The sequence below is a fragment of the Phaethon lepturus genome, unplaced genomic scaffold (assembly GCF_000687285.1).
Source record: "Phaethon lepturus isolate BGI_N335 unplaced genomic scaffold, ASM68728v1 scaffold6300, whole genome shotgun sequence".
Taxonomy (NCBI): domain Eukaryota; kingdom Metazoa; phylum Chordata; class Aves; order Phaethontiformes; family Phaethontidae; genus Phaethon; species Phaethon lepturus.
The window spans coordinates 17,531-39,553 of NW_010509720.1; the positions used below are offsets into that span (position 1 = coordinate 17,531).

At 40.6% G+C, this 22,023-nt stretch overlaps 1 protein-coding gene across 1 annotated transcript in view; it reads left to right on the top strand.

Annotated features, from left to right (window-relative positions):
- Nucleotides 1–20,965, top strand: part of DSP (desmoplakin) — a 29,267-nt gene extending 8,302 nt beyond the window's left edge. Inside the window, exons 7-23 of the mRNA XM_010283110.1 lie at nt 391–495; nt 1,728–1,823; nt 2,073–2,198; nt 3,066–3,218; nt 4,799–4,953; nt 5,348–5,474; nt 5,998–6,202; nt 6,721–6,938; nt 7,503–7,669; nt 8,002–8,140; nt 9,468–9,661; nt 10,528–10,690; nt 11,294–11,377; nt 12,158–12,265; nt 12,897–12,995; nt 13,836–16,127; nt 17,680–20,965. Coding sequence (XP_010281412.1) covers nt 391–495; nt 1,728–1,823; nt 2,073–2,198; nt 3,066–3,218; nt 4,799–4,953; nt 5,348–5,474; nt 5,998–6,202; nt 6,721–6,938; nt 7,503–7,669; nt 8,002–8,140; nt 9,468–9,661; nt 10,528–10,690; nt 11,294–11,377; nt 12,158–12,265; nt 12,897–12,995; nt 13,836–16,127; nt 17,680–20,874 — 7,626 coding nt within the window. The 3' untranslated portion in view covers nt 20,875–20,965. The remainder of the gene's footprint in view (nt 1–390; nt 496–1,727; nt 1,824–2,072; nt 2,199–3,065; nt 3,219–4,798; nt 4,954–5,347; nt 5,475–5,997; nt 6,203–6,720; nt 6,939–7,502; nt 7,670–8,001; nt 8,141–9,467; nt 9,662–10,527; nt 10,691–11,293; nt 11,378–12,157; nt 12,266–12,896; nt 12,996–13,835; nt 16,128–17,679) is intronic.
- Nucleotides 20,966–22,023: the final 1,058 nt, after the last annotated feature.

Consider the following 22,023-nt stretch of genomic DNA (forward strand, 5'->3'; position numbering starts at 1 on the left):
GTTTCTTTAACCAATATTGGTGCTGATCACCAAACCAAAAAAAGAATGAAAGTTCATACTATGAAGGAGGTACTTTTTTTTTTTTTTTTTGGTTCAGTTGTTCTGGATGTTGCAAGATACAGTCATTTTTGCTTCCAACATTCCTAGGAAAGGCTAAATTTTGGATGCTTTGCTCTGTGAAGCAGCAAGCCTAGAGACTAAAACTGAGATGATTGTACCTTCTTTGATGCTACTGTCTTCGTAATTAACTTCAGTACACCGAATAGAATTACTACGTAGTGTTAGCAGGGATAATTTTACATTATCACAACTACCTGGAAAATTTTAAGTAAATTGTCCTGTGCAGTGTACATTTGGGGGCTTGTTTAATGCTGTGTTTTGGTTGTTTAGAAACGCATGAGTGAACTGGAGCTTAAAGAAAAAGAACTCAACAAGCTAAAGCAAGAAAGTGACCAGCTAGTGCTCAACCAGCACCCTGCTTCAGACAAAATTGAGGTGAGTTAGACTTCATGTAATTTCACTTGCTCCTTTAGTTGCTTCATAGGAAAAGTTCTCAGTGAAAGTCTGCAAATGAAATGTTCTATTTGGACGTGAGAAGAGTGCCTGTCAAAAAGCATGTCCTTTTTCATGCATCTGTATGAGCTGCTCTAATAAATGTTGCTACCTTCCTCTACAAACCTGGCCACAATGACCGCAGGCTTCTTAAGAGCTATAGGGAGAGTTCTTATTGCTATCAAATTTGATGATAGATGCATGTAAAAATTAATACGAGGCTTAGGGAGCTGTTTGAGTGTATTGAAATTGCTGTATCTCGTTTGAGTTGACTACAGTACAGCAGATTTTATGGTAGGAAGGCATGTTGTTGTTTTTTCTGCTATCTTCGTAGGCATGTTTTGAAGAACGCCACACCCTTTGAGGGTTTCTATTTAATCCAGGTGCAAATACTTTCTGCAACTGAAATTCACAGTGCATTTCTACAGCTTAGCCAAGACATTTTTGCTTTCACAGCTTGGTGTACATTTACCTTTCAATTACAAAGGCTGCAACAATTTGTAAAATCTCATTTTATTAGGAAATGCTGTAGTTGTTACAGTTTTAAGGGTGCATAAGAACTCTGAAACTGAAAGAAGCTAATAGGAAAAAAAAGTCCTTTCTGCTTTTCAGTGTATTTACTTTGTTAACTGTTATCATGTTGTGTAAAATCACCATTCTTCTGTGGTCAGTTTCTGCCTTAAAGGAAAGATCCTTGTAAAGTCCAGCAGTGAAGTAAAAGTTGTGTGTGATTTTCTAAAGAATATACATAAGGGCTACTTGCAAAGTTTGAATTTAAAAATGGCCATCATAAAAAATCATGTTTGACAGTCTTCCTTGGAAGAAGGAAAACGTGACAAATTGCAGCTGAAGTTAATTTTATTAGCACTATTGTTTGTGCATTTCACCCCTTTTTGTTCATGCACTTCAGGCTTTATGCTGATCAAACAAAATTCAACTCATGAACAAATTTCTCTCTGCATTCCACAAACAGGTATTTAACTCTTTTCAGTTAGGTAGATGCTTAGAAGTTGGGGAACTATTCGCATGAATTGCATTATTGTGGTGTGCATGAATTTGTTTTAGCAGATTTTTCATTTGCGTTTATGTGCAGCATCAATAATTTTGCTTGAGTCTAGGTATGGGAGAGAGATCAATGTGGTGGTTTCAGTTCTGTATATTACTACTTTTGCTAGGCCTACATGGATACGTTACAAACTCAGTGGAGCTGGATTCTTCAGATCACCAAATGCATTGATGTTCATCTGAAAGAGAATGCAGCTTACTTTCAGGTGAGCAGTGATGTGGAGAATTCACACTACATTTGTTAGAAGTGTGAATCACATCACAAATTTTTTTTTTGTGTGTACCAAAATCTTTCTAAATCCGTGCACAATTATGCATAATACACCATTACCGTATCATAAATGCTACCATTCTGCTAGATGTAAACTGGCATTTCCTGTGAAAGGAATCTGCTGATTTTTAGCAGACATTTTAAAGAGCTGTGTGCAACTGAAATCACAACTTTTCTCCTGTAGTTCTTTGAAGAGGCCCAAGCCACAGAGTGCTACCTGAAGAACTTACAAGACTCCATCAGAAAGAAGTTCATCTGTGATAAGAGCATGTCACTGCAATCTTTACTGGAGCAGATCAAAGAGCTGGAGGTATTGTCACACCCACCTCACGGGTTATGTTCTGCTTTCCTTGGAAATCAGTTGCCCTCTTCAGATACCAAATGTAAATCCAGGTGTACTGCAATGTTTATATACAGTACTGTATGAACTTGAAACCATAATTGTGTATTCCCGCCCATTTCTTAGGAAAGCCTACCAATGGATCAGTGTTATTTTAATTTATGTAACAGTGTTTGGGAACTCTGATTTATTTTTAAATCTGGAATGAGCCCAACAAATTCCCAAGTTTCCCTTTTTTAATTTGTTAGTATGTCAGAAAGACTTTCATTCATAGGTGGTAGAACAGATTATGCCTCAAAAGGACGTAAGTGCATTTAATAAATGATTCATCATGTCACTATATCACTGTAGTCTCTTTGAAAGGACTTTACTCAGCTTTTTTAGCTAACTATTTGCTCATTATGAATTAGGTACTACAATTCCAAACTGAATATAGTGGAGGAAAAACAGTCAGTGATGTAAAAGAGCAATTGATGAAGTCAGGTCTGAGAGTGTAGTTAATTACTTTTTTGGGGATAGCATTGATGTTATAATAGATTCTTTCCATTTATTCCTGTGTTTCTTACACATCACTTTAACCACATTGCAGGTTGAAAAATCTGCTTTGCAAGTTTTGCAAACTTTGAAGCTTGCCAGAGCTGCAAAGATACTTGGTTTCATGTTTCTCTTTTTTTTAAACTGCAGTTTTTCATTATAGGCCAGAGACTCATCGCACTGGACCTAAGGGAAATTTTGCCTACTGTGAGCTGCAGATGTGTCCCTCTCTTAATAAAATGGTGGGAACTAGATGTGATTTCTTCTTAGAATTAATTTTTAACACACAGTTAATCTTTGCAGAATGAACGAGAGAGAATTCTTGAATACAAAAGGCAAGTGCAGAGTTTGGTGAATAAATCCAAGAAGATTGTGCAGCTGAAGCCACGTAACCCAGACTACCGGAGTAACAAGCCCATTATCCTCAAGGCTCTGTGTGACTACAAACAGGATCTGGTATTGTATCCCTTTTTGGCTGATAATGAACATCATGTAAACTAGAACATGGCAAATGGTTTAGTAAACAGACTGTTGAGATGATAGCTGTAACCCCTTTGTCTGCTTTTGGTCAGCATTTAAATTTCTTTGACAAAAAGCTCTGACTTGAGTGCAATTATGAATAAACAGGCTGGGTTCCGGTTGGTTAATAAGTCTAGTCAAAATTATTATTATTATTAGTCCATTAAATAGCATTAATACTCATTGTTCAAATTAGCACAGAAGACCCTAATTGATAATAGGGTTAAAATTGTTACACAGATGCTTCCTGGCATTTATGCCTTTTTTTGGTGATTGCTTACCTTTCGAGTGTGCCTCTGGGTCCTTAGGTCAACACCTCATCTAACACAAGGTGAGGAATGTACAATTCACTGGTAGCCCCAGTTTTTTTTCTGGATGGAGTATGAAATTGATGGTGGTGGTTTTTTTTCCTCCTCCGTACTGGCGCTGCTTGGGTTTATTTCTATATTTGTTTCTTAACAGTCTGCTTAGATGCATTTTCTGCTTATGTACTCTTTCTTGTCATTGTTTCCCAATTACCCAATTTTTCTGTTCTGTTATCTGTAAAACTTGTTTTACCTGATTCACTAGGTTGCACTCCTGCAGTGGCCAGTAATTGACCACAGTGATTTGTGTTTACGACCTGGGGTTTCTGCTATCCTCTCTGTGTCTGTGCTTTTCCATACCACATTTTATTCCAGAGTCACAGAAGTTCAGCTCACACAGAGTAACTACTTGTTGTTACTATAAGCAAAGCTAAACAAATTTAGGCACTGGTTACCTGACTGCTTGGCAATTGCTCTTACTTTAAGCAAGCTAAATTCTGCTTAGGTGAAGAATTATTCTGCCCAGAGAAGTCTGGAGCCCCTGCGTGGTCAGATCAATGCAAAGCCCCTGGCCTTTTACCAGTTATGTCAAAAATCGTATTTGCTGGCTGTAGAGGCGTGATGCGGGTGGAGTCCCGTCAGGATGAGTGATAGGAGGGGCATCTCCCTCTTGGATGTGAGTGGGTTGTAACCTGCACCATGACCACACCCATGGCCGCAGGGTGTCAGGATTTCTGGTAGTTGGGGCTGGTGGATCTAGCTCTGCCGCACTCTCTCCCAGTCCCTTCACAAATGTGAATGCAGCGCTAAGCATCCTTATGCCTCCAGCTCGCTGGCTTACAGCCATACACGGTTGTGTAGCTTACTGTTGGCCATGTGTCCATGCTTAGTCTTTGATGATTGTCATGGCCAGCCCCAAGTCTGATGATCAGCCACACTGGCAACTGCCCAGAGTGTTATGTGGCTCCCACTTGGTTTTCTTGTGTTTTCTTCACAAAAGAAATTTTCTTGTGTTTTCTTCTTCTTTCTTGGAAACCAGATTCAGGGAGAAGGGGTTGATTGCCCCAGTATGAAGCCAAGATGCACACCTAGACCTGGCAGCTGGGAAGCACTCCCACTTCTGTGATCTAGAGGCATCTTCCTTGTCTGTCTCTCCTAGAAACCCCATCTTACTTAAGTAACAAAAAAAATGTTGTTCTGCGTTTCTTACAGAAAACAGTGCGCAAAGGAGATGAATGTATCCTGAAGGACAATAACGAGCGCAGCAAGTGGCTGGTGACTGGCCCTGGAGGAGTGGATATGCTGGTGCCATCTGTTAGTCTTATCATCCCACCCCCCAATCCGTTAGCAGTGGATCTTGCTACCAAGTGAGTTGCTGCCTGGGTTTGGACACCTACCACTGGGAGTAGATAGAATAGTTCACTCAGAATAGCAACCAACCACAAAATCTGGTTTGTTCCTTGATCAGAGTGCCCCTGCACTCTTTAAGGGTGGAGGATTAAGGACTAGACCCTTGACTTGAGGAAATTCACTTCAGTGAAGCTTGCTGGGATCTAAAAATATTTAAAACTTAACTTTTACAAGGTTTTTCTCATCTCTAATAATGAAAGTCATAGATAAATTCATTTCCAAGACTTTTTTCTAGTAGAGAAGAAGCCTTAACACATTCCACATCTGGTGGATGTTTCTTGGGGTGTTTGTTGGTAGCTATGCTACAAGGACACACATGTTTTGACCACAGAATTTCTTTTCTCATCTCAGAATTGAGCAGTACTATGAAGCTATTTTAGCTTTGTGGAACCAGCTGTATATCAACATGAAGAGCCTGGTATCTTGGCATTATTGCATGATCGATATTGAGAAAATCAGAGCGATGACTATTGCCAAGGTAAGACTTCAGCTGGCCTTACCTGTAGACCAGAGACATCCATGTCCTGCCCTCTGCTGTGCCAAACAGGGCTTGCTGTGTCCTGTGCAGATGTATGTTCTGCAAAACCATGGGCCTTCCTTTTGCTGGGTTGCGTAGTTATGTATGGACGTTGTTATTTCATTAAAGGAGAAGCAAGATGCTTTCACATTCAAACATAGTATGGATAAATGGGAAGATTAGGGAAGGGGATTTATTACATACTTGCTATACTTGTGCCCACTATGCAAGGGCATGGATAGAGAGAGTAAGAGGTAGAATTTCAAACTCTTCTTACGTTATGAAATGGTTATAACAAGAATGCATTAGCTCAAAGGGCACTTCTAGCACCATACTTTTAGAGGCAGCCTTGGTAGGTTTTATTCTAAAATGCGATTCCTTTGTTTTTTTCTATAGGTGTATTAGTTTGTTCCCTAATGATTAACTAGTCATAAACCTTCCGCAATTGTTTCTTTCTTCAAAAGTCTCTTCTTCCTCATTTCAGCTGAAAACAATGCGTAAGGAAGATTACCAAAAAATAATAACTGACCTGGAGATCCATTATCAAGAATTCCTGAGGAACAGCCAAGGCTCAGAGATGTTCGGTGATGAAGACAAACGAAAGATCCAGACTCAGTTCACTGATGCTCAGAAGCACTACCAAACCTTGATTATACAACTGCCCAATCAACCACGGCAGCCACAAACAGGTTTGTTGTCCTCCTGTTTTTTATAGAGATTGTACTGCTTGGGTTTCTTTTTTTGGGGGGGGGAGGGGGGGAGCGGGTGTAGTGTGCATTCTTTTTATGTGAAAATGTTCTCATAAAAATATGAATGGAAACACGTTCAAGAATTTAGCTGCTGTCTCCCAACATAACAAAACGGGCCATGTGCAGGGAAGAGTATGTTTTCTTCATCCTTCCTTTGGCGTGAATCTGTGAATAGTCCTCTGCAGTTCATGGAACTTGCTGGGAAAAGTAATTTAGTGCATCTGATATGTTTTCAGTTATTAGGAAGCAAAATCTCACAGCTGCATTTGAGGAAACAAGTTTCTCTTTTTGTGAAGGGGAGATTTCATTACTTGAAACAGCTGCACAGGGGCCCAGATCTACCTGTTCTCAGTTCTGCAGATCAAATCAGTGCTTAGGTCACTTTGGCACCACATTGGCTTTCCATATGTAAGTGCTCAGTTCTCTGCCAGTTGGCATTTACCCAATTCATTTTACAGTGGTCCCAACTGAGAGCTGTCCTGTGGGTTCCTCAAACACCATTATTGTTAATGAGAGAAACCGAGAACATGAGAAGCAGGAGGCCTGGCTGCTGATGGAGCTTCAGAAACTTCGGCGTCAGATTGAAGCTTCTGAGATTCGGATGGTTCAAAGAACTCCTCTTGGAGTGGATCAAGGGGCTGTGCATGACTTTTCAGTCAGAATAAAGGATTTAGAGGTAACTATGGATGTTTTTCTTTGAGCATCTTAAGCTCAGTATGACTCTACTGCAGAGCATGCTGCAGTTGTGTTTCTGATCAGCTGGGAAAGACACACATCCTGTGCAGAAAATTCTCAGTTGGAAGCTAACCATGATGATTTGGATTGGAGTTTAGCTCCAAAGTAGAAAAAGTTGACTCTTGCCAGTTGACAGAAGTCAACTTCTGTCAGGCAAAGAATGCAGAAAGTCTGATGTCAAGTGGACATGAGCTCATGTTAAGCCTCACCCAGGATAAGGCAATATTAATATGCTTTTGCATGGACCCCGCTTTACTACCAACCTCTGAAATGTTGTCTCTGGATGCAGAGTGGATAGATGAGGCTTACAAACTCTCTCCCTCTCCCAGTTATTAAGGTTTGAAGGAGAACGGAGAGCGAAGATTAGTAAGAGAACTGCTTCAGTCCTCAGTCAAGCTGGTTAGATAACAGCAGACTATTTGCATAAGGAGATCAATTGCATATGTGCTGTAGAATGATCATTCAGCCACCAAAAATGTGTAAATCAGGCATTCTCTTTCCTTAGGGTGTGCAGAATGATTCTCAAATAATGGCTGAAACCCTCAATAAGCATAAGGACTTGCTGCCTAACTTCAGAGGCTGTGAAAAGTATGTGTACTTGCAGTCAGAGATAAATGCCCTATTTCAAAAACTGGAAAATATTAATGGTGTTTCTGCTGGCTACTTAGACAGGTAAGACAATGAGGTTAAAGCAATAAATCATTCACTTTCTTCCGTAATTCTTAGTCCAGAAACCTGCCTTTTCTTGCCAGTAATGTAAAATTACACCTTCTTTCCTACAAATGCTGTACACATGGGTAGAAACAGACACTTACATGAATTTCTTCTCTTTTTCTGGAAGACTTTAAAAAAAAAAGTGAGACTCATTGGTATCATTGAAATTTCTTCTGTATTGTCTATTCTCTTTAACTAATGATCTGCAATTAATTAACAAGAAATTAATTAGAAATACCACCTTTCCTGCCCCAGTCCATAATGGATTTGTCTTGTATTATTTATTTTAGCTTGAATGCACTGAGGTGTCTGCTCCAGATTATTCTACAAACAGAAGATGTGATCAGAGTTTTTGAAGTCAGACTGTCTGAAGAGGAGACTGTTCCTTTGGATCTTGATAAAGTGGAGGCTTATCGGGCTTGTCTAAAGGTGAGAGGCCAAGACCCAAGGATACAGCAAGGCAAAATTTGTAGCTTCCTGCACTGGTCTATTGAGCTAGGCGAAAGCCTTCCAAAACCACAGGAAATGGAAATGCTGATCCTGTTGTATTTTGTGACATAGACATACAAAGCTTTTGCAAATTATTGGAAGGAATGTACGGGTTACCACTTCTTTCATTCCCTGGTTGTTGCTGCAATCACAGCAAAGCCAGTGGCATGGAAGGTCTCCATAATCCACTTCTGTACAAAATTATCTGTGTTTGTTTGTATCACTTATGAAGCTAGATTTGAAGGCAATACCTCCTTTCTTCCAAAAAGGCTTGTTAATTGCCCTTGTCATCTAGTGGTAATAAGTAAATCCAAGTATTGTGTGTCCTGGTTTTGCCATAGAGTCCATTTCAAATTTTGCGGTGAGAACCATCCATCTTGTACAGGGAGAGAAGGCAAAGAATAAATGCTTTGCTGAGCACAAAGTTGTCTTGCAGAACCAGTCTTTATCTGGCGTTGAGCTGGTCCTTTTGTGCACTGAATGCCTTTGGGAGAGCAGGGACTCTTTCATTCTTTCCTGTTCTTGGGTGTAGTACGGAAAAAGCGTGTAGGTGGCACAAATGGAGCACAGCCAGATTACCTTTTTATCATGTTAAATGAGAGCTGCAGTTCAGTTGCTGGGAATTGTTCTTAGCTGGTGTAAATTTCAGCTACACACACAAAAAAAAATGCTTGAGCATATTATCAAAGGATGCAGCCATCCCTGTGACTGGGGGATGCAAAACAGACCGCTGCCTGCACTGTATACGCCATTTGTTGATACCCCACAGTATGCAAGTATGTGCCCACAAACAAGTGTGTGTGTAAAGAAATGTCTCTCTGGAAGATGTTTATAAAAATGTAAACAGGAAAAAAAAAATCTGTGCAGATTTTTAGATAACATTTAAAAACTGGATATGCCAATCCTGAGGCTTGATTCTACAGCTGTTGCAAGTGCAGGAATCTTTTATACTTCAATGAAATTGTAACTGCTCTACATGGTTCTGAGAAACTGAAATGTTAGCTATGGAATATGACAGCAGAGGGCTTTGGTTTAGGAAATTGTTTAAGAGTAAGTCTAACTTTAAACACATGCTTAAGTCAAACTCCGTTTACCAAAGTAGGTGTTTCACTTTAAATATATTAAGTCCAGCTGACATCAGCATACATACCTTACTGAATTAGAAACAAAATCTTTAGATCGCAACACATTGTGCATGCTGTTAATAATTAAATATGAGTATCCTCTCAAGAATAAAATGTATGACAGCATTTTGGTTTTTCTCCAGAAAATGAAAGCAGACCTAAACATGAAGAAGTCACTACTGAATGCCCTGGAAAATGAGCTGCAGAAAACGCTTCAGATTCACTCACAGTCTTGCCAGTCATATACTCTGTACGATATGGACATTGGAAAGTTCTGCGACAAAGTTACCCAGCTGATAGACCGCTGGCAAAGAGCTGATAAGCAGATAGATAACAGGTTTGATAATATTTCCTAATAGCTTCTTCCTTACTGCTATTGCAACTAAGATCATCTTAACAGTGAGTCTGAAAGAACTGATGTGCACTAATCATCACTTCCAGAGGACAAATGATGACTTCAGGGTAATAAGACTAGAGCAACTGTGAATAGGTTGAACATACTTTAAAAGGGATTGTATAAGGTCAAGCAGGAAAATATAGTTATTCATGTAAATGTGTAACCTATGTGCTAAGGGGATGTTCTAATTATTTTTTTTTTACTCTTGCTAATGTTCCTTGATTAAGTATTTCTAGTCAGCATTTTCCCCCTCAAACAAAACAACCATGCTTATTCCTGAATACTCTATACCTGAGAGTTAAGAAGTTAACAGTTAGACTTAGATAAAAAAAATCCCAATAATTTTTTTTTTAATTCTTTATTGAACTGAAGGCATATTCTGATTGTTTGTGGGGTGTTTTTGGGGTGGTGTTTGTTTTATTTTTACTGCAGGCCAAAATCTAGTCCTATTAATAAAAATTGACTGGTTGCTGGTTGTTTTGGTGAAAATTGAGAACAAGACTACTGAAGTTGGTGAACTTGATTTTTATCACTGCAAGGTTTTATCAATCTGTCACTTAGTTGACAGGAAGTGCCAGCCTCTGTGTATTGCAGAGTTACTCAAAAGTGAGACACTAAAAACCCAAGTTGGATGATAAATAACTGGTACAGTTCTCATTTATTTGAAATTTTTGTTCTGAATCTCCTTTTAGAGCTTCCCGTAATTTTACCTAGTTTATTACTGTGTCTTATTTCTGAAAAATGTTTAAAGAGAGAGAAAGAGAATGCACTTTCCATTTTGACAGTTCTCCCTCTTTTTTTTCTAGATCATGGGATTTAGAAAGGCAGATCAAACAGCTAAAAACTTACAGAGATCTCTACCAGGCTCTGTGCAAATGGATCTGTGATGCCAAGCGCAGGCAGGATTCTATTGAGTCCATGAAGCTGTGCGATTGCAACGCTATCATGAGATATCTACATGATCAGAAGGTATGCAGCACCTGAATGAGTTGTTTTCAATTATCGGGATTTTAAATTGTTTTGCTGTTCAGAAAATAATAAGTATCAATGCAGTCTGTGATACAGTGGCCTATTTTGAATTATAAAGTACGTGAGCTACCAAAAAACACCACATGTGTAGAAGGCAGGAGAGGGGAAATATTATTCTCATTACTTTGTCAGCACTGCTGCAGATTATGAACAAGACCGTTCCTGGCTTCTACATGACCACTGACGCTTTTACACACCAGCTTTGAATTAATTCGAGGGACTGTATGATGGTGCAACGTATGGGACAAATTATAGCACAAAAATAAAACATGAGGAAATACATCTGAGCTGAAGTCAAGGAACTGTCCTTCCCCAACTCTGGGGGTTGTTCAGTTGCTAGGTGTTCTTTCTGAGAACAACCTTCTCATGCACAGAAAGCTTGCCATTGTAAAAACTGCACAGCTACAGGTCATGTCAGGTCTCAGCCTCTGGGCTTGCAGTGGTCTCATACTGCAGGTGCCTTCTGATGGAGGCAGTGTGTACAGGAGGAAATACTGGCAAATCTTGAGGGAGTGCTTCACAGCTCACTTTTTTTCTTGACAGAACTTGCACAGTGAAATCTGTGGGAAGCGAGACAAAGTTGAGGAGCTTCTCAAGCATGCAGATCAGTGCTCAGCTGCAATTAAGGTACTTGGATTTCAGCATTTTTACGGGGTGTGGTTTTTCATGGTCAGGTGCATCCCATTGTCTCTGCTCTGCTGGCAGGTGAAATGTCAGCTCCCTGCTGTGTGTGTGTAGAAACTGCTGGGGTGAAGCACTTGTTAAAAAAAATAAGGGAATAAAGAACAGGTTGGTAGTTTAGGAATTAGGTCTGATTAGGATCTGGTCTAGGAGGCAAGAGAAATGCAGATTAGCAGGAGGAATGGTGTGCAATAGCCATGAAAACCAATAAAGTACACAGGGAATGGTTTTGTGGTCTTTGCGTTTTTGCCACCTTTATATCCATGCTTTCTTCAGACCAATCTTACTTTCTGTGACAAAGATCTTACTATATACGTGGCGTGGTGTCTGTGATATGGAAGCGGTACAGAGACAGTTATTTCTGATGAAGTTTTGGTTGATAACAGTACCTGGACCAGTTGCTCCCATGCATCTTTTTCACCTCCGGGTAACCCTCAACTAATGGAAACACGTATCTTCCCTTTTTTGTAAAACGTTTTTTCTCTTTTTCCCTTTGTCATTCTCCTCCTGAGTGTCCACAGTGGTACTTGAACTGATGAGCATCTGTTTGTGATAGAATAAACATGGCCAGGGATATAAACAAAGGAAAACATAGCTTTTTATTAAAAAAAAACACAAAACCAAAACAAACGCAAAACTTTATTTGCATTTTAGGAAATCCAGATTCCCAGAGATTTCCTTTGAGAGTTGCTAAATGGGTCTTAACCTTTCCCTGTTGTTTTACAGGATTATGAACTACAGGTTGCTTCCTACAGTTCTGGATTAGAAACATTGCTCAACATTCCTATCAAGAAGAGTGTAGTTCAGTCTCCTGCAGTGCTGATTCTGCAAGAGGTAACTTACTTTCCTCCCCATCAATCTTTTGAATACATTTATTTGTCCGTGTGACCCATTGTGAGTCGTATCCAGCTGTACTCTAATAATTAGTACTGTCATTGCTAATGTGTACTAAGCACATAAGCACAAGGAGTTGGTGCAGAATAGTCGCTGTGCTGTAAAATCATACTTGGGCTCATTTAGACAGTAGATTTGCCCTCAGGAATTTACCTCATTCCTATTCAGTGTCCATTGCATACATATTGTGAGAAAGTAAGATTCATGCCCCAAGTGGTTTAGTCACTTTCAACCTGGGAATTAACCACTATTAAAAGTTTAACTTAGGTTACTTATGACTGTCAGACAGGAAGAGCATGATGAACCAGGGGATGAAGCCTTGGATTTGATATCACAGCAGCCGTGGGGGAAAATAATATTGAAAAAGGTGTGGTTTTATCAGAAGGGAGAATTTCTACATTTGGGGTCCCCAGAAAGTCACGTGAATTTGTGAGGAGGAGAATTTCCTTTTTACTTTGTCAAATTATACATTTTCTCAGGTGGATTGGAATCCTTTAAATGATTTGAGACATAGGTGTGTTCATATCTAACCCTGTAGAACAAGGTGCTAACAATTCTCTTTCTTTTCAAGGCTAGCGAGGCTCAGTCTCGCTACATAGAGCTTCTTACAAGATCAGGAGATTACTACAGATTCTTAAGTGAAATGTTAAAGAGCATGGAGGACTTGAAGGTAATTGGACTCTTACTTTCTTTAGCTTCTATTTTTATCAGAGGTTAGCAAGCTTTCACTGATCAAAGACTTTCTGCTTAAGTACAGTGCAAAACAGTCCACAAAACTAAATCCTGAGCTCAGTGGTGTCCCATGAAGGAGGCATATAAGCAGTTCCATACATCTTTTGTCAAAGAGTACAGTACCTTGCAAAGTTACCTCCAAGATCATGTGTCAGCTTGAGAACATAAGCCTTCTTGGTAATTAGGAAGTGTTCATCAAAGCACGCAAGAGGTCCTTCTCAGCCCATCAGAGCCTTGACCTCAATGAGAGTACAGTTATCTCGGTGCTTAAAACTTGCTCCTCATGGTTAAGGGCCACACCTCATTTTAGGCCATATTTACGGGGTTTCAAATGGAAACACAAACTGCTGATTTGATTCAGCTCAGTGGAAACAGAGGCCCATTTCAGAGGTCACATATATGGAATGTGAATCACCTCTTTGAAAATTGTGGAGGTTCTAAATGAGGCTATTCAGTGCTTTGCTCATGAACTCTTGGTACATCAGATTTTACTATCTGTATTGTATCTCCCTCCCTCCATCAACTACCACTTCCCCTCTGAATGTCATTATGTCAATTTCTGAATAAGGTTTGACTCTGAATAAATAAGGATTCCAGAATTTGTCTTGATGACATTACACTAAAAAGAATTTTGAGCTCTCATTGAAGCAGAGAAAAAAAGCTTTTTAAATTGTCAGTGTTACAAATGTATATTGTATTGCATGTGATGATTTTGAAACAGTTGTCACAAATGTTGATGTGGGGTTTTTTTGTTTGTTTTTCTGCTATCATTTTGCAGATGAAAAACACCAAAATTGAACTCCTGGAAGAAGAACTCAGGCTTGCCAGGGATTCAAATTCAGAGACAAGCAACAAACATAAATTCCTGGAGCAAAATCTGCAGAAGTACCAGATGGACATTTCTCAGCTCAAGGCAAAGCTGATGAGTTTGGAGGAAATGAAAAGACAAGCTGAAATGGATGGAAATTCTGCTAAGCAAAACCTGGACAAATGCTATGCCCAAATAAAGGATCTAAATGACAGAATAACCAGGCTGACTTATGAAACTGAAGATGAGAAAAGGAAAAGGAAGTTGCTGGAGGATAGATATGAGCAGCAGAAGAATGACTATGACCAACTGCAGAAAACAAGACAAAACGAGAAAGACAGCCTTGGTTGGCAAAAGTTAGAGTCTGAGAAGGTCATCAAGGAGAAGGAGTACGAGATAGAAAGATTAAGGGTTCTTCTTCAGGACGAAGGCACACGGAAGAGGGAATATGAAAATGAGCTGGCTAAGGTAAGAAACCAGTTTAGCGAGGAGATGAGTAATTTAAAGAACAAGTATGAAACAGAAATTAATATTAAGAAGACCACAATCCAGCAGATAGCTGCACAGAAAGATGATGATGCAAAAGGCCTCAGAGCCCAGGTTGACAGACTGACAAGAGAAAACAGAGACCTTAAGGATGAGATTGTGAGGCTGAACGATGCCATTCTGCAAACAACAGATCAACGGAGGAGGGCAGAAGAAGATGCTCTTCAGCACAAGGCTTGCAGTTCTGAGGTGTCACAACAAAAGCATCAGTTAGAGCTGGAGCTGAAACAAATCATTCAGCTTCGTGGTGAAGACAACTCAAGATACAAGCAGGCTCTTGAGGAAGCTGCCTCAACTATTCAGGATAAAACTAAGGAGCTGGAAAGGCTAAAGGTTCAGCTTCAGGAAGAGGCTAAAAGCCGATGGGAACTTGAAAATGAATTGGCTAAGGTAAGGAACAGTTATGATGAGGAAATTATTAGTTTAAAGAACAAATATGAAACTGAGATTAATATCACAAAGACCACAATTCACCAGGTCACCATGCAAAAGGAAGAGGACACAAATAATTATAGAACACAACTTGATAATGCCATGAGAGAAAATAGGAATTTATGTGAGGAAATTAGGAGACTGAAGAATACAATAAGTCAGACAACAGATAATCTACGGAAAATAGAAGAGAATGCTCAGCAGCAGAAGGCAGCTGGCTCAGAGCTTTCTCAGAAGAAACAGCAGCTGGAGATTGAGCTAAAACAAGTTATTCAGAGGCACTCGGATGAAAGCATGCGGTACAAACAGTCACTTGATGATGCTTCTAAGACCATTAAGGAAAGAAACAAAGAGATTGAAAGGCTGAGAAAGTTGTTGGATGTAGAAACAAGTCAGAGAAAAGAACTAGAGGATGAGAACAGTCAGTTAAAAAGAGTCCAGTTTGACCTGCAGAAAGCAAACACAAGTGCAACTGAGACAATTAACAAGCTGAGGATCCAAGAGCAGGAACTGGCCAGACTGAAAATTGACTATGAAAGAGTTTCGCAAGAGAAGAAAGGCAGGGATCAAGAAAGTGCAAAGTTCCAGAGCACTGTAAAAGACTTGCAGATCCAGAAACATAAGCTGGAGGAGGAACTTTGCAGGCAGAATAAAAATGTAATGGAGGAGACGTCCAGGAGGAAGAAACTGGAGGAGGAAATAGAAGGCATGAGGAGATCTCTCAGAGAGCAATCGGTTAAAATAACTAATCTCACACAGCAGATAGAGGAAGTGTCTATTGTAAAGAAGAGGAATGAAGATGACCTTAGACACCAAAGAGAAGTATTAGATGGTCATGTGAGAGAGAAGCAGAGATACATGGAGGAGATCCGAAAATACACATCTGATATCGAGACTTTACGCCGTCAGTTGGTCCAAGAACAGGAGCAATTAAAACAGGCTCACCTACGATATGAGCACTTACAGAAAACCTCTGAGGAGAAAAGCAAAAACTTGAATGAGTGCAAAATAGAAATTGAAAGGCTTCAGTCTCTCACCGAGAACCTAACCAAGGAACACTTGTTACTGGAGGAAGAGCTGCGAAATGTTAGATTGGAGTACGATGACCTCAGAATGGTCAGAAGTGAAGTTGATGAGAAAAATACTGCCATTGCTGAACTAAAGAATCAGCTTCAGACGAGCAGCAAGCAAACCCTGGAACTTCAGGGGTTGATTAATGATTTACAGAAAGAAAGGGAAAAATTGAGACAGGAAATTGAAAAATTCCAAAAGCAAGCTCTAGAGGTATTCACACATATTTTGATCCCGGCTTTACTGTCTCTCAGATATATAATTAATTGCAGTGTCCATTTGAATCAACTTAATTCACACTTTGCTGTTTAAGTTCACTGTGCTTGTGACTAATATCCCCTTTATGGCCCTTCCCCAGTTCATTTTTAAACAAAAATGGCAGGATTTGGCCACTTTCTTAGCCTCTTTACTCCCTGGGAGCTGTGCTAGGGAGCCATAAACTGTCTTACTGTCTAGCTGAGCCTTGTTCTCAACCCTTGCCCCAGGAGAAACCCTGGGTCTGTGCTAGTCTCCACAAAACCATCCTAGGGGAAGATGAGAGTACATGGAGTACCACTGTGCTTTAGCTGTACCCTGCTGGCTGTGTGCTTCCCCAGGCTGTTTCAGCCAGGATGGGTTAATGCAGTCCTTTGAGGCTGACCTGAGTGGTATCACAAGCTAAACCAGCTAAAAACACCAGAACCAACAAGCTATCAAAGTGCTGCCTTAGCTGAGTAAAGTGTTGACTACAAGTGAGGATTAAAGATGATGTCAGCTGTACCTAAGGTACTTGAAGTCTACATTTCATTGACTGTTTTGGAGATTTATGTTCCTAAGTCACTAAGGGCACTTGCAAATTTTACTATTGGCCCTTACTTCTTAAACTTGAGGTGACAGCATAAACAAGTTAAAGAAAACATTTTTTCATATTTCATTCTTCTGCCTGGTTTCCTGTCCAAAGACCTACTGTTTAAATTTATACAAGTGAGCACTTGTGAAAATGTTTCTTTGCTTTTTCCTATACTTGCCCTTCATATTTCTTTTCTCATTACCACTCTCAGCTATTCTTTCTTTATTCAGTTTTTCTTTATTTTAAAAATCTTAATACTGACTTTTAAAAAATACTAACATTTGGGATTATTTGACATCTGTGCATATATATATGCATGTATTACAAATATATAAACTTCAGTTTAATATAGGTGGCATACAAATGTGCATGCTTGTAGGTGTTTGTGTATGCGTATATATATATGAAGACATTAAGCAAATTAAAATGTAAAGCAACAAAGGTAAAATTGTTTGGAGTAGCATGTGAAACTAATAGGAAGGCAAAAATTGAGTCATATATTTCCTTTTTATCCATGTATAACCAGTCCTTAGCTGATACAAATCCACCCAGGTTAGTAGGACTATGCTAGGGTACATCTGCTGAGCATCAGGCTCTTTATGAGTCTTGAATGCTCTGTGTGTGTGTAGGTGTATTATGAGGAGTATTAAAAAGTTTTAAAGATCCAACTAAATCAGCAGAAAATCAAGGCTATGGGTAACAGAACGGAGTCTCCAGTGGTACTATGTACCCCACATGAAGGGACAATGTACCTTCACTGGTTCACGTGTATCCGTGGTTTTGGGTAAGCACACTGCTGTGACTAGAATGTTTTCCAGTGGCAGCTTGCTGCAGGTTAAATGATAGGCTGAAGAGCATTCTAAGTGGAGAGCATAACTCTAACCAGCATAAACTCTAACCATCCTCTCTTGGTTTATTTCTTCTTTAAAATTGTAGGCATCCAATAGGATTCAAGAATCCAAAAATCAGTATAGTCACATTATGCAAGAAAGAGAAACCTTGCTGATAAAAATGAGTGCTTTGGAGCAAGACAAAGCCAGGCTGCAGAGATTAGAAGAGGAGCTGAACCGTTTGAAAGTTACCCTGGAATCAGAGTCTCGTTTGAAGCAACGCCTAGAAAGTGAGAAACAACAAATCCTGAATGATCTCAATCAGTGGAAAAGCCAGCACTCCCGGACAGAGGAATCCATAAGGAAGATCCAGTGTGAGAGAGAGAAGAGCGAGAGGGAGAAGAACACTCTGAGGAGCGAGATTGAAAGGCTGCAGATGGAGATCAAACGGATCGAGGAGAGATACCGGTGCCGACTGGAAGAGACCGCTGTCAAAAACCAGTCGGAGTTGGAGTCCGAGCGTCTCAGGCTACAAAGAGAGATTGAGAAACTCAAGCAACGCCCGTATGGGTCCCACAGATCTACGCAGACTGAGGAAGACTTTTGTATTGATGCCTCCAAGTTGCTGTTCAGTGGGCTGCGGAAGAAGATCACAGCAATGCAGTTGTATGAGTGTCAACTGATAGACAAACTCACACTGGATAAACTGCTGAAGGGGCAAAGGTCAGTGGAAGAAGTTGCGGCTGATATTGAACCCTACCTCAAAGGGGCAGGTGCTATTGCAGGGGTGTCTCTTTCGCCCAGACAGAAGTACTCTTTTGTTGAGGCCAAACGGAATCAGCTGCTTACAGCAGAAAATGCAGTCCTGCTCTTAGAAGCCCAGGCAGCAACAGGAGGTGTGATAGACCCACACCGAAATGAGATGTTAACAGTGGACAGCGCTATCGCCAGAGATCTGATCGACTTCGATGACCGAGAACAAATCTATACAGCGGAAAAGGCTATTACAGGATTTAAAGATCCTTTCTCAGGCAAAACTGTGCCAGTGTCTGAAGCCATCAAGAAAAACTTGGTTGACAGAGAAACTGGGATCCGACTGCTTGAAGCCCAGCTGGCTGTAGGAGGGATTGTTGATCCTGTCAACAGTGTTTTCTTACCCAAGGATGTAGCTTTATCCCGTGGGTTGATTGACAAAGACCTGTACAGGATCCTAAACAACTGCCAAGGCACTACAAAGAACTTCATTGATCCCACCACCAAAAAGGCAGTCACTTACATGCAGCTGAAGGAAAAATGTAGGATTGAGCCACACACAGGTCTGCTCCTCCTCCCAGTGCAGAAGAGGAGTATGTCATTCCAAGGGATCAGGCAGCCTGTCTCAGCAGATGCACTGCTCGAGGCTGGAATTATTAAGGAATCGACAAGGAATGACTTGGAAAGAGGTGCAATTACAGTGGAAGAAGTAAGTGAAAGAATTATTGATTTCCTTCAGGGTTCTAGCTGTATTGCAGGGATCTACAATGAGGCTACTAAAGAGAAACTTGGCATCTACCAGGCTATGAAAATAGGTTTGGTTAGACCAGGGACAGCCCTTGAACTCCTAGAAGCCCAGGCAGCCACAGGGTTCATAGTGGATCCTGTCAGCAATGTGAGGCTGCCCGTTGAGGAGGCTTACAAAAGAGGCCTTGTTGGAATTGAATTTAAAGAGAAACTTCTCTCTGCTGAAAGAGCTGTCACTGGGTACAAAGACCCAGAAACTGGAAACATCATTTCTCTGTTTCAAGCAATGAACAAAGAGCTCATAGAGAGAGGCCATGGAATTCGTTTGCTGGAGGCCCAGATTGCTACCGGAGGAATCATTGACCCCAAAGAGAGCTATCGCTTGCCAGTAGAGACGGCCTATAAGCGTGGCTACTTCAATGAAGAGCTCAACCAGATCCTTAGTGATCCAAGTGATGACACCAAAGGGTTCTTTGATCCCAACACAGAGGAGAACTTGACCTATTTGCAGCTGAAAGAAAGATGCATAAAGGATGAAGCAACCGGGCTCTGCCTTCTACCTTTGAGAGAGAAGAAGAAGGTGGTTCACACCTCTCAGAAGAACACTCTTAGGAAGCGTCGCGTTGTCATTGTAGATCCAGAAACAAACAGGGAAATGTCTGTGCAGGAGGCATACAGCAAAGGCCTCATAGATTATGACACCTATACAGAACTAGCTGAACAGGAGTGTGAGTGGGAAGAAATAACTATTACAGGATCAGATGGTAGCAGTAGAGTAGTCCTTGTTGACAGAAAAACAGGTAGCCAGTATGACATCCAAGATGCTATTGATAAAGGTCTGGTTGAGAGGAAGTTTTTTGACCAGTACCGTTCTGGCAGTTTAAGCCTGACACAGTTTGCAGACATGATTTCCTGCCGTAACGGCACTGATGAGGTGTTTCGGCATGAGTCAGTGACTCGGTCTCCCACAGTGCTGAGTGTCAGGAGTTCTTCCTCGCTGATCAGGAGCGGTTCTTTCTCAGAGACCCCAGAGGAGTGCAGTCCCATTGCAGCCATATTTGACACAGAAAACTTGGAGAAAATCTCCGTTTCCGAAGCTATACAGCGGGGCATTGTGGATAGCATCACTGGACAACGGTTACTTGAAGCCCAGGCCTGCACAGGGGGCATAATATGCCCTACCACAGGCCAGAGGCTTTCGCTTCAGGAAGCCGCTAGTCAAGGCATCATTGATCAGGATATGGCTACACGGCTCAAACCAGCCCAGAAGGCCTTCATAGGGTTCGAAGGCATAAAGGGCGGACGCAAGAGGATGTCAGCAGCTGAAGCAGTGAAGGAAAAATGGTTACCTTATGAGGCTGGGCAGCGGTTCCTTGAATTCCAGTACCTCACTGGAGGTCTTGTGGATCCAGAAGTGCGTGGAAGAATAAGCACTGAAGAAGCCATTAGGAATGGATTGATTGATGGTCGTGCTGCCCAGAAATTGCAAGACACAAACAGCTATCCCAAAATTCTGACCTGCCCCAAGACCAAACTGAAAATATCCTACAAAGATGCAATGAATCGGTCAATGGTGGAAGACATCACTGGGCTTAAACTCTTGGAAGCAGCATCCGTTTCATCGAAAGGCATATCCAGTCCCTACAATGTCTCCTCGGCACCCGGCTCTCGCTCTGGCTCTCGCTCTGGCTCACGTTCAGGCTCACGCAGTGGGTCTAGGAGGGGAAGTTTTGATGCATCAGCAAGCTCTTCATATTCTTACTCGTACTCAACCTTCAGCAGTGGGTCTATTGGGCGCTAATAACAAGTGAGGGAATGTGTCTGCATTTTAGTATCATTTAGATTATTCTATATCCCCTTTCCTAAAAAACCTCCAACAACAACAAAGCAACCCAAAGCAAAACCCTTCTTTTCTGGGTGTGTTCAATTTCTCTTCTGAAAAAGCTGTAAAATGCTTGAATGCAAATTTATGGAATATAGATGAGGGGATGCAAAAAGTAGTATTTGTGGACTTTGAGTTTCGGTTCCCATTTCCTTTTAGTGTTTGGATTTTAATTGGTCTCTGTATATTTTAAATACTCTTGTCATGTCCTTTCTGTTATCTGTAACTGTCAACCCATAACCTGATAACTGAGGTTTGAAAGTCTTGCAATAGTTAATTTTTTTCCACATAGAACTTTTAAAATTTGCTATTATGAAGAAAAAAATATTAAGAATATGGACAAAAAATGCCTTCAATATTGGTTTAGAATTTATACAATAAAATGAAAAGCTCTGTTTTCCAGATGTTCTACTTCTCTGTGTTTGGCTAGACATTTTCTTAAGTATGACTTGGTGGATATAAAGGGCTATTATTAGGCTGGGCTTTTGTTTTACTGTTACCTATATATATTTTCTACTGTTTTGCTTGATTTCTGTGTAACAAGAGAAAAAAGAATCTAACCGCACCAAGTGAGCTATTCTGGGCAATAAACTTTTGAAGTTTTAAAGTGTTTGTTGTGTGCTTATTAACTTTTGCGATGGACATTCCTGGAGGTACAGATTAGAGAAAGAAACATTTTAAAAAGTAACAAGTACTAGCTTTGTCATAAAAGTAGTGTATACACACATTATTTTTCATTATGCTGATCCATCATTTTTATGAATGTGGACTTCTGATTCTGCATTTTCAGTAGGAAAATGAGGGTAGCACCACCAACGGAAGCTACGGCCCTACAAGCAGAAAGCCAGTCTCCACAGTTGGTTATAGACTTGATGATGACCAGAATCATATTTCTTCTGCTCGTGATCCAGCCCATTGTCTTTGCAGCTACGAGGGACTGAGTCAGATTTCTGCCTTGCACATCAGTTTAACTCGGGATAATGACCAGAACAAAGATACAGTGATGAGGCTTAGCCGACTAGTATGGTGATGCAGGAGGATCTTTCAAAACCTGAACAATCGCCTCCT